Below are 13,366 nucleotides of genomic sequence, written 5' to 3'. Positions count from 1 at the left end.
TCGTGTTGAGGCGATTAAAGAGTTTATCGCCTTAAAGTGCACCTTGCGCTTTGAAAATATTGGCTATCAGAATCTATTAAATAAGAATACAAGGTCGATCGAGTCATGGGATGCAGTTACTTGACTATTGAGTCTACAACATTTCCGTTTATGTGGACTTACTTTCATTAAAGTTATAATTCTTATATTATTCTTTGTTTAAGCATAGCCTTCATTCTTTAGAGTTCTTGTAGACGTTTTACACAGAGTTTACTTCCTCTACAAATTATTATAAGCAGAATAGTACAGCCCTAGGTTTGAACGAGAAGATTTGTACAGGAATAGAAATAAAGGAAACATTAGAAGTTCTACAAGGTAAGAGAGAGAATGAAACCTAATAAAGATGGATAGTGGAATATAAAAGCATATTTCCATAGGAGGAGAATGATAAGTCCATGGGATCTGAGGACTAAGGTAGAAACAGAGGGCTTCATGGATGTGGATGGGCATTATCAACAGCAGAGATGGAGTGACAGTCAAATTCCAGACTCAAATGAATAGTAAATAAGGTTCAATCCTTTGGTAAATTGTGGAGGTCTCATTATTGATCGACTGGAATTAGTATTTTAGTTTTACTAGTCATTTGGGGCTGGAGTTTTCCTGGAGGTTTTATTCAAAAGGAAGATTCTTCTGATGCAAATTGACGTTTAGCATCTAAGGGATCAAATGAATTGTTCAAGCATCGGCCTTATCTTGATCACTTTGAAGTTGTCGGAGTTAAAGCTTCTTCTTTTTGGAATTCTCTTTCCAATCAATTTGCAAAATTTTCTAAGACTTGTGCTCAACCAGGAATGTATTCATTTCTCCAATTTAATTATCTTGTATTATCCTATGTATTGCTGCAAGTTCACATTTTGTTTTGTTTTCTTGTACTTCGAGCATTAGCCTTTTTTCATTTATTCAATGAAAAGTCATGTTTCCTTTCCAGAAAAAAAAAAAAAAAGGTTGAGGCTAATAGGAAATAGAAATTGCAATGGGAAATAGATGCTACCTGTTTTGAAATATGAAAGGAAATTACAATAACCATGTACTTTGAAAGGCCTGGACTCTCCTAAGTTAACTCTATTTATAGCCGTCTACTCTAACCAACTTCCCTAGTAATTTCAATTATGCCACTACTAATATCATAATAACCTCCCAAATACTTATCTATAAAAGATTCTAATAGAGGTCTGTAGCGTTAATTTCTAAAGTAAAATTTGAAGTATACCATTGGCCATCCTATCGCTCTATTTTCAGCCTTTCATTTACCATTTCTATGTATTGTGCTCTAAATTGTGCTTACCTCAACCAATTCTCTCTCTTAGGATTCTTAAATAATTCTTCATCATTCAGTTTCGTGTGGTTCCATGACAAAGGATATTGTGTGTATTTTGCTTTTCTTCATACATTTTAGAATTATCAAGGAAATGGTTCTTATCACGAGATAAGGGTTTCCTTCTCCACTTTTTCTCCCCATCCCTTTACTTCTATTTAATAACAATAAAGAAACCTACTGTCGTGCAATGGAAAGTTGGTTTGTGGCTGTTATTATTTATTTAATACTCTTGAAATGTCGTGCAATATGTATAGTTTGTTATCATTATTGCTTCATTCTCTACCCTTTCTGTTTGGGAGAGTGATAAATGCTTTTCTACTTTAATGGTTTCAAGTTTGTTAGATTTTACTGGTGAACAGTTTCATCCTTCCTTTGTATGAATGGATAGGTAACATCAACGAAGGCTGTAGCATCTGTCTTGTCATGTTGCAGACAGTTTCAAATCCTTTGTTCAAGTAATCCTGGTGTCGATTTTTTACTGACGTTTTTGTTGAAGACTGTTTCATCTCCAGCTTATCACTCAGAGGTATAATCATAATTTGCGGGTTTTACTTTTTCTGCAAAACACTAATTTTATATTATTAATTTTATGATAAAATCTTACGTCTGTTGTTTTTTTTTTGAAAACCTTATATCTCATGACAAAAGTTTTCATGTTCTTTTTGTATTTTGCACATTTTCAATAAGAAATATCCTTTTTGTATCTAGAAAGGAAAACAAAAGCATAAATCTTATGCTTAATTAATTTACTCTAATGTAGAGTGGAGCAGAAATATGTCTTGCAACATATGAAGCGCTAGCCTCTGTTCTCCAAGTGCTCGTGTCAGAGTTTTCTTCTGAAGCTCTAAGATTTATACGGGATGAGACTACACTACGTCATCCAGGAGTAGAAGGAAGGCCAATGTTGGACTCTCTTATTCTAACTTTACATCAGCATGTAAATGGTATACTTGATGCGGGAGTTTTAGTTCGAACTAGAAGGGCAGTTCTACTGAAGTGGAAGGTGGCTGTTCAATCTTTGCATTTGTCTATTCTATATATGTTTTTTTCTTATTTTAAATTTAATAGTTTTACTAACTTAAAATTGTTAGTAATAGCATTTGAAAATTTTCTAATTACAAAGTAGTTTAATATGACATGATACCATAATAGTTTTTCTTTTCCTCATGAAACAAGAGAGCTTCTCATTGAAATAATGAAAGAGACCAGCTAAAAAATACAAAAATCATAAAAGGTTGATAAGCATCAAGCAAAAGTATAAATTACAAAACAGTTACCCCCGTTTGGGTCTAAGGAACACTCTGACACATACAGGAGAGTTGTGCAAGTAGATTTAGAGTTTCCTCCAAGGCCAGTCATTTCTTCAACTGCAAAGGTCCTTATAAGTCATATACTTGTCAAGGATTGCTCTTAACGTCTGCCACTACACAAGGTTCTCAAACACCTTTGGATTGTGCAAAATGCAGTGCCCTCTGGTGCATATAAGAGTTGATCTGCCATGATGATAGCTATTGGTACAAATCTTAAAAAATGATCACCATTAGTTGTAGCATCAGTGTTGTCTAAACTTCTCTTAGAGGTTGTAAGCAATTACTAATAAATTATATCCATTCAATTCTTAAAATATATATAAAGCAAAAGTAAAATTACAAAGGAGTAATAAAAACATGCCAATAATAATTAACATCGAATATCATAAATATACAAAAAGCTTAGAAAGTGACCACCAAAAGAAAGCCTATGAGCACCATTTCTGAATTTGAATGCACCAAAAGATTCAAAACATTTCCAAGTCTTTGAAATATGATGAAAGAAGAATATGTATTAATTGGGTAATTAGGCAATATTCTAGGTTAATTCCCTTTTTACCCTCACTTGTAATAAGACTCTATAAATAGGAGTATTCCCCTATTGTATGAAACACATTATCATTCTAATAAAAGATCCACAATCTTGGTTCTTGGAGGATTACTCCTTGAGGCTACTTAGGCTACATCAATTTGGTATTGGAGCAATCGTCTAGGCCAACGTTGATTGCTATTGGTGGAAGACTGCAAAACTCTTGGTGATGTCGATCACAAGAAGGAGCTTCATGAGTTGTGCTTGTTGCTGAATAACCCACATCTAATTAAGGCGAACCCTTGAAATTCCAAGAAAGAAAGAAGAAACCAAAGAGTTTTCAAGATTTTGCAAGAATGGACTATTGGCGATCAAAGAAGATGTCTTATAAAAAATACAGCAATTTGTACGGACAAGAAAATCAATTTTACTTCGAAAAAACAATGCTTGAATTCTGACTCAAGTGATTCAGAAGAAGAATTCCAACATACTAATTTTGTCCGTGCTCGATTTTCTCAAAGAATCTATCATTATCCACCTTGAAAATTTGGTTCTAGTGATTCTAGTGATTTCAATGATGTTTCTAAAGTAGTTTGGGATGGAATAAGAAGGCAACAATATCGAAAAGATTCCCAACGATCCAATCAAACCCAATTTTCAAGAAATCGATGTAAAGAATGGGAGTTAGATGAATTAAATAATCATCAAGAATCATCAAGAATGGATGTCTACAGTCCAAGAAGAACGTTCAAGACTCAAAATTACCTTTTTGGTTATGAAACACGATAAAAAAAGGTTGATTAAAGAAAATCAATGGATAAGTCCTATACTCACTAAGAGATTGAAACATAGAAAAAAATCCAACGAAGTGACTACATTTTGATCTTGTAGCATTTGAGGAAACAAAGAAAATAACAAAAGAAATCCAACGTTCATTGGAAAAAATGACTCAAACATATTAATCAATTATCAATTCATTTGCAGAATTCAAGAACATATTGATTTCACATATAGAAGAAAAAACAAAGGCAATCACAATTTGAAAATTTTCAAACATAAAATTTTGAAGATAAATTTGGGAAAAATCTTGTTGAGACCCATGTTGTTGATGGAGGTGGTTGGGGAAAAAAAATCACGCGAACGAAGTGGAAGATAAAAACAAGAAGAATTTGAAAATGTTGATTCGAAAGTAGTCTCGAGTGAAGAAGAAAAATCCAACGAAGAATATGGAAAGGAGGTATCGAACATCGAAATTCTAAACGTCGAGGTGGAAATAAAAAAATCGACCAAGAATGACACACCGACTGCGTTGGAAATCGTTTACACAACCGTCAAAGAATTTGAAGTAAAAGATGAAGAAAATGTGATTCTTGAAGGGTTCTCTTCGGAAGCTAATTCTTTTGTGATTAGTCCTATGATTATGGTTAATGAGCTTGATGTAAACTTCTTTTTGGGTTTATGGCCGATGGAGAGTTCATCTTTTGATGGCAATATTGGATTTTTTGTCTCGGATTTACTTCTTTAATCGGAATAATTCTGTCCAAAATGCAGGGTTTGGTTTGGTCATATGCCATTGAATGAGTTTATTTTACTTCTTGATTGTTTCATTTTTTCTTTTTAAAACTCGAGGACGAGTTTTCTTTTTGGAGGGGTAGAATGATGTAAGAAGAATTGGGGTTAATTGGGTGATTAGGCAATATTCTAGGTTAGTTTCTTTTTTACCTCCACTTGTAATAGAACTCTATAAATAGGAACATTCCCCTATTGTATGAAACACATTATCATTCTAATAAAAGATCCACAATCTTGGTTCTTGGAGGATTACTCCTTAAGGCTACTTAGGCTACATCAAAATGTTATTCCATGGTCTTTTTGAGGCCGTATCTGTATGCCAATCCATTGACACCTGCCATGAATACTAACAATAACTTTTCCCCAAAATGATGTATCTAAATTTAAACACTTATTTTGTTTTTTCAATTTCTGTTACTTCTATTAGTTGCCCGGTTACCTAGTTAACGGGTACCAGCTGTATAACTACCCTTGCCTATAAATTAAGAGGTTGGGTTCTTCCTTTAATAACATACAATCATTCTTTTGAAGTTTCCATTCTTTAGTGTACACCATCTTGGTATCAGAGCTGAGATCTTTGGAGTTGATGGCAGGGAAAAAGCCTACCAATGGCAACAATCCCGAGCCCCCAAACAATGAGGTGGGTACATCCACTGCTCTATCACCTAGGTCCTTAATGAGACACATGCTGTCTGTCGAGGAATCCATTGGTGGTATCCACCGATTGTTGGAGAGAATGACTTTGAAGATGGAAGAGATCGACGGCGATGTCTAGGCCTTAAGGCAGCCGGCTCAAATTCAAGAAGACCTTCCAAGACCCAACAATCCACCACAAGAAAGGAAAAATATCAATGCTTGACAGTATAATCTACCAAGAAATGTCCAAGATTTACTTGCTATCAATCAAGATCGTCCAAGAATGCAAGTTTATCAAAGGAGACAGCAGCAAGATAGTGATTTCTCGAGTGAAGAAGAGAGGGAGAATGAAGATCAGCTGGGACGTTGGCAAATGGGGGCGCGACAGCACAATGAGACAAATGAATGTAGAGTAAAATTAGATATCCCCACTTTTAATGGTAAGAGAGATATTGAAGATTTCTTGGAATGGATCAAGAACGTGGAAGGATTCTTTAAATATGCCAACACTCCTGAACACAAGAAAGTACAACTTGTAGCATTGAAATTTCGAGGGGGTGCTTCGGCATGGTGGGAGCAATTAGAAGTTAATCGATTCCGAAATGGAAAGAACCCCATCATCAGTTGGGAAAGATTGAAGCACCTTATGAAAGATCGTTTCTTGCCTGCCAATTATGAACAAACTCTATACAACCAATATCAAAATTTGCGGCAAGGTTCAAGGACCGTTGCTGTATACACAGAAATCTTCCACCGATTGGGGGCTAGAACAAACCTACCGAAAAGTGAACAAAATTTGATAGCTAGATTTGTGGGTGGTCTACGCTCGAACATTAAGGAAAAGGTAAAGATTCAACATCTAGGCTTCCTCATGGACATGATCTCTTTGGCTAAAACAATTGAGGAATCTCAATCAAGAAGGACCGATAGAAGAAATCAATGGGAATCTTCAACAAGTAATGCTAGAAAAGGAGGCACACCAGTGGCTAAAATGCAGGCCAATAATACGTAGGAACACATACCAAGATTAAAAAAAGACGAGACAGCAGCCAACAAAGAACGGACAGCTAATGAAGCAGCCAAAAAACAACCTAATCAATATGGCAGGCCCACACTTGGAAAGTGTTTTAGATGTGAGAAGACTGGTCACCTATCTAACAATTGCCCCGAGCACAAAACAGTGGCCATTTTAGATGATGAAGACTGTCAAGAACAGACATCCGAAGTGGAAGAAGATGAACAAACAGATATTTTAGAGCTGGATGAAGGGGATAGAGTAAGTTGTGTTATTCAACACATCCTACTCAAACCAAAATCAGAAACACACAACCAACGACATTCCTTATTCAAAGACTAGATGTACGGTGAAGGGGAAAATATGCAATGTGATCATGGATGGTGGAAGCTCTAAAAACGTGGTATCTAAGAAGCTCATCCAAGCACTGGACCTAAAGATGGACCCACATCCAAACCCATATAAGGTCAACTGGATCAAGATGGGAGGCGAGGCTCAGGTATCTCACACTTGTACAGTCCAATTCTCAGTTGGCAATAGCTATAAGGATCAAATTGTGTGTGATGTTTTGCGAGGCTCAGGTATCTCACACTTGTACAGTCCAATTCTCAGTTGGCAATAGCTATAAGGATCAAATTGTGTGTGATGTTTTGGACATGGATGTCTGCCACATTCTTCTTGGTAGACCATGGCAATATGACATACAAGCCACCTACAAAGGGCGTGAAAATGTGTATGAGTTGTCTTGGCATGGGAGGAAAATTGTACTCCTTCCCCTCTCGGCTTCAAGAACATCATCTGAATCCAAAGCTCCCAAAGGACAACTATTTTGCATCCTGGGATGCAATTCTTAAAACAGAAAGAGGACATCATGTGGGGATTAATAGCAACAGGAATGAAAAACAATGTTACCATAAAGGAACTCCCTGAGCAAGTACAAAAACTGTTTTTAGAATTCCCAAACATTAATCAATCGCCAGCTACATTGCCTCCCCTACGTGATATTCCACACCAAATAGATTTCATCCAGGGAGCTTCCTTACCACATCTTCCTCACTATAAAATGAGCCCGGCTGAATATAAAATCTTACATGAACACATACAAGACCTATTAAATAAGGGGTTTATCCAACCTAGCATCAGCACATGGCTCTCCTCACCCCAAAAAAGGATGGGAGTTGGCAAAGGAATTAAGGTTGTCCTTAGAAAGTAGAAACCATTTCTAATTGGCCTATACCAACATCAATCAAACAAATCCAATCCTTTCTAGGCTTAGCTTCCTTTTATAGGAAATTTATTAAAAATTTCAGTACAATAATGGCTCCTCTAACTGATTGTCTTCGAAAAAATAATTTCATATGGGGAAATGAACGAGGGAAAACTTTTAAAACAATCAAACATTATTTGTGTCATAGCCCTGTACTAAGATTACCTGACTATCCCTTTTCAAGTAGCCGTTGATGCATGTGGGGTAGGTATTGGAGCAGTTTTATCTCAAAATAATCACTCTATCGAATATTTTAGTGAGAAACTCAGCCCACCTAAACAAAATTGGAGCACCTATGAGCAAGAATTCTATTAACTTGTTAGAGCATTTAAACAATGGGAGCACTACCTACTTTATAAGGAATTTATTTGGCTCACTGACCACTTTTCTTTGAAGTATTTGCAATCTCAAAAACAAATTAGCAGGATGTATGCTCATTGGCTAGCGTTTCTTCAACGATTTGATTTTGTTATTCGACACCAAGCGGGAAAAGACAATAAAGTTGCCAATGCTTTGAGTCGAAAAAATGAGTTACTTACCCTTTTAGCAGGAGAAGTCATTGCCTTCCAGCATATTTCAGAACTTTACCCTACTCATCCAGATTTTGAAGGACCCTGGTACAAGTGTTCTAATAATATCCAATGTGGAGACTTCCATATATTCGATAATTTTCTATTCAAGCGAGATTGCTTATGCATACCACATACTTCTCTTCGGGAATCATTAATAAAAGACCTTCATTCTGGAGGTTTGGCAGTCACTTTGGTATTTCAAAGACATTTGAGTTGGTTTCTGCTCGTTTTTTCTGGCCTCAACTAAAAAAGGATGTACAGAACTTTGTCAAACGTTGTTTCATTTGCCAAACAGCAAAAGGAACTTCCATAGACACCTGCCATGAATACTAACAATAACTTTCCCCAAAATGATGTTTCTAAATTTAACACACTTATTTATTTATTTTTTTTTCAATTTCTGTTACTTCTGTTAGTTTCCCGGTTACCTTGTTAACAGGTACCAGCTGTATAACTACCCTTGCCTATAAATTAAGAGGCTGGGTTCTTCATTTAATAACATACAATCATTCTTTTGAAGTTTCCATTCTTTAGTATACACCACAAAATGTGTAGGCAACATCATTCAACACCAACCTCGTTGGCTATTTTTTGTGTTTTAAGCCTCAATACCTAAACCCCCCATCTTCTTTTGCTCTAGAGACCAATTTCTTGTGGACCAAATTAGTTACCTTACCTTCATCAATCCCTTCCTAGAAGAAATCTTGCATCAAGCGATCTAATTCCGAACTTACCTTAGATGAATTTAAAGAAAGAGACATATAGTATTGGAATGCCAGCAATGCTGTATTTTTGTGATTTGAGCCCCCATACCTAAACCCTTGATCATCTTGTGCTTTAGAGGCCAGTTTCCCGTGAACCAAATGACTTATCGGACCTTTGTCAATCCCTTCTCAGGAAGAAATCTCGCATCAAATGATCTAATTCCAAACTCATCAGAGATGGATTTAAAATAAGAGGCATATAGTAGATTGGAATGCCCGCAACGCTGAATTTCTGCGTGTCAAAACATATGTCTTAATTGGAATGCTGTAATATTTCCCTTATAATTTATTATGTTCTTCCTTTATTTTTTTAATGTTGTTTTATGTGTTTTTCTCTTTGGGAGTATCTTGTACTTTTGAGCATTATGACTCTTTTCATTACATCAATGAAAAGTTCTTTGTTTCGAGACATATGGTATAAAGAGATGCTTGATAAAACCAGTAACACAAAGTTAGTCCTTGTTGGGTCTTCGGCAACACCTTCAAAAGCAATGTACAGTAGCTACTTTCTGGACCATTCCTCAAGAAAAGTTCAAATTTACTATGGATTAATGCAACAAAAGCATTGTTGGCTGAGATTTGGTTTGAAAGAAACCAAAAAGTGTTCCATGATAAGGAAACTCCTTGGTTTGCTCGGTTTGAGGTTGCAAAGCTTAATGTTTCTCTTTGGTGCTCTCTCTCTAAAACTTTTGAAGCCTACTCCTTACAAGATATAAGTCTAAATTGACAGGCATTCATTCAACTGGACAGCTAGTTTCAAAAGACAGTGGACAACTTTTTAGAATTTTGTGATCGTGCTTTCAGGATTTTGTCTCTGTTGTTGTATTTGTTTTTGATTTTTGAGTATTGCAGCTACTGTTTAAGTAGCTTTTGTAAGTTTTTGTTTGTTTGTTCATAGTCTCTTTTGGTTGCTTTGTAAGGTTTCCTTTGTAGAGTTGGATATGATGAGGGCGCTAAGGGGGTGCCAACCTAGTTGAGATGCATCCCGATCCTTTGGTCGTAGTTCTTAGTCCTTTGCCTTTATATTTCAAGTACACATCTCTTGTACTCTCTTTTAATGAATAATAAAGGCTGTTTCCCTTTAAAAAAAAAAAGTAACACAAAGTTAATCTACCACCACATGAAAGATTAAGACAAGATACCACCCAAACTTCTTGAGAATTTTATCAATCACCGGTTATGATGTAACCGAAGAATGACTGAGGAGAATTTCTCCAAGAAGTCTAAAACTCCAAAGTCCAATCTCTATTAATGAATGAACCCTAATCCTTCGACATCAGCTTGCCAAAAGGAAGTCAATTTGGGATGTTCCTCCAAGGGAAGGCCTGGAAAGAAAAGGCAATGTTTCCACCATACAATTTAATCTTCTTGAAAAATGATGCAATTTGTCATCTTCCACATTAATGCTACAAAGAGCAGTTTTGCCCCAATTTATTTTCAAACCAGGACATGTCTAAAAATGAGAGATTGTTGAATTACTACCTCCAACATATCATTGTTATGGTTGCAAAACAACGTGTCACGGGCAAATTGAAGAATTGGCACATGAATCTTATCTTCACAGAGATTTCTGGAGAGAATATTGTCAATCAATGCAGTGAGGACTTCTGAGACCAAAATAAATGAGAATGGAGAAGGTGGATTCCCCTGACATATGTCTCGAGAAGCCAAAATTTTTCCTCTAGGCTTGCTTACCATTCACAAATACTGAAAATTTAAGGCAGCCACAAATCCATTGAATCCATTTACCATGGAATCTTTTGAAATTGGGTCAAGTATTTGTCTCTCCCAAGGAAAGCACTTTGGAAGCTAGAAATTATCAAAGGCATTACTTTCTTCAAACAACCTGCAAGGATTGTTGCAAGAATTTTGTAAATTGAGAATTTTAAGCTGATAGGCCTGAATTCTTTCACTGATTTAAAATAATCTTTTTTTTTTTTTTTTGAGCAAGGCAGATAATTTTTTCTTTTAAAGCTGTATAAATATACCCAATATGGAATTCATAAAAAAGATGAAGGGAATCTTCCTTCAAAAAGGGCCAGAATTTCAATAAAATTTCACCGTGAAACCATTAGTGCCCTTGGTTCCCTTTCAAACAAATAGATAAAAATTTGCACTTGGTCCTTTGGTCTCATAGATATGCACCTTATTTATTTGATATATATACTTTTCATTTACATGCGTTAATGTAATGAAGATATTATCATCATGGGACTTAAAGTGATCTGTGTGTCTTATGCAGTGGCTTTGCCTAGAGTCTCTTTTATCAATTCTCTATTGCGCTCTTCAAAATGGAATCAGTTTAGTGGATAATAACGTTTTTTTATCAGAAGCAACTCTTCTACAGATATTCAGTGATCTTGTTGAGAGGTATGATCTGTAGATAGCCATAGTTGCTCCTGTTGCTTTATATTTCTGCTGAGGAAGGGTGTTGCAATTATCAAGTTAGCCCATTTAACAAATGTTGCTAGTCTTTGGTAGTTACTTATCTCCAATTGTAGATTTAAATTTGTGTGTATTATAGTTGCATTTAGATTAAAATATTTTTCTTTTATCTCTTAATTATATTTAGATACCCTTTTCTTTTTTAATCAGTTTTCTTAGTTGGAATTCTCTGAATTGTCTGGGTTCGTTTGCAATTCTTCATTTGTTGATGGTTTATGTTGGTCACACAACTCTCCAATTGCATGGCCTTTGATTCTAAATCTTGTATTGGTGGTTCTAGATTTCCGATCGATTGATCTTAATCAGCTTATCTTATGAAGAGTTTAGTTTGATTCAGCTCAGCTGGTCTTAAGGCTTCACCTTGGTGCTCTCTTCCCAAATCTTTTGTTGGCTTCTCTTTACAGGATATACGTCTTATTTCGAATGTCTAGATCTTTTCATTGTAATCTTGTTTCGTTATTTACTGCTTTCTTTATTTTGGTCTTTTGTTTGGTTTATTACTTTTGGTTCTTTGTGGAGGAATGATCTTTTTTTGTATTGTTATGTATAAATTATTCCCTCTTTGTTCCTTCTTAATTGTTCTTTTATTTCTTCAGTGAAGCTTTATATCTTTCAAGCATTTGTCTCTTTCGTTATTTATTGTTTCTTGACTCTCATTTTAAAAAATTACTCTTTTTTTAATCGTTTTTCTTTGTGAAGTTTGTATCCTTTGAACATTAGTCTCTTTTCATTTCTTTTGAACATTCGTCTTTTTTCATTTCATCAATTAAAGGCTTTGTATCTTGTTAAAAAAAATTGGCATATGGCTCATCCTCTTGGTTTGAATGACATTCTTTTTTTAAGCCATATGACCATCGAAGTCATGCTCTTAAAAGGGAGTAAAAGAATATTTTGGTTTAACCTGCCAGCACGTTTTTTTTTAACCATAGCCTGGGAAATGATAGTCTTTAATTACATAGAAAGCTTTTTGACCATTTTATGCGTAGTTTCATCTTTGTGGCGCAGTGTAAACTTTAGGATGCTTTTTGTAACTTCAATTTGAGATCTTTTTTTGCCACTTGGAAATATTTTTTATTATCTTTTAGGTTTGACTTTCCTCCTCCTTTCTTTAAGTTCATCTACTCCATAAAATTATTTTGTCACTAAAGAAAATGTTCCATTCAAATTGATTCTGCAAAGTTTGCAGCCTCGAGAATGCTGGAGAATGCTCTGTTTTGCCCATGCTGAGATTGGTTAGATTGACCTTGTGTCTATTTTACAAGGGAAAGTCTGGTCTGCTTGTTACATCGTGTAATGGCATGAATTCAGAGGTTAACACTACATTCTCTATTTTGTTCCTGATACTGTTTATTATATTTTTCTATCTCGTGTACAGTGATGCGGGTGTACATAGTGTTGTGTTTTCTCATCTTTATGGAGCTGTATATGGTGTTTTCATTCAGATAACTTTATCCCAGCAATGAGTGATATAGTGCATTTCATTCAATGTTAGTTCTTTTATAATAAAAGACAATTTATTGGCGTATGCAATTTACAAAAGAGGGAGTGAAAGACTCCGATTCAAAGGAATTGCAATAAACTTCTCCGGTTGGATAAAAGAGAGGAGTAACTATGATAATTTAAAAGAGATAAATGCTGACTACAAGATATATAGCTAAGTAGACTATTGTCTAAGAAAGAAAAAAGAAAAATCAAAACATCAAAAGTGTGTTTTTTGTCATTGAAAGCCCTTTGGTTCTATGTTGATCCAAGTAGTGTTTAACGAATAAGATTCATCCAAAGAAGTTTTCTGGCTTATTTTAAGGGATGGCTGGTAAGGATGTAGTTGAGGGGGCAAATATGGTTCTTTGTGTCTCCCCTTTTGTCTCTCATTTTCATTTTCTTCAGTAGATTTTGTAG

The 13,366-nt window shown here is 35.3% G+C and overlaps 1 protein-coding gene across 4 annotated transcripts in view; it reads left to right on the top strand.

The window, feature by feature from the left end:
• LOC120092116 overlaps positions 1 to 13,366 on the top strand; it is a 52,783-nt gene that overhangs the window by 20,583 nt on the left and 18,834 nt on the right. For all 4 annotated transcript variants that reach the window (XM_039050327.1, XM_039050325.1, XM_039050326.1 and 1 more), the window contains 4 exons: positions 1,746 to 1,883; positions 2,118 to 2,360; positions 11,265 to 11,392; positions 12,654 to 12,777. In XM_039050327.1, the coding sequence (XP_038906255.1) occupies positions 1,746 to 1,883; positions 2,118 to 2,360; positions 11,265 to 11,392; positions 12,654 to 12,777 (633 nt within the window). The remainder of the gene's footprint in view (positions 1 to 1,745; positions 1,884 to 2,117; positions 2,361 to 11,264; positions 11,393 to 12,653; positions 12,778 to 13,366) is intronic.

This window comes from Benincasa hispida, chromosome 11 (genome assembly GCF_009727055.1).
Source record: "Benincasa hispida cultivar B227 chromosome 11, ASM972705v1, whole genome shotgun sequence".
Classification (NCBI taxonomy): Eukaryota; Viridiplantae; Streptophyta; class Magnoliopsida; order Cucurbitales; family Cucurbitaceae; genus Benincasa; species Benincasa hispida.
Note: the sequence above shows the minus strand (reverse complement) of the source record. Positions and strands in the feature narration are given on the sequence as shown.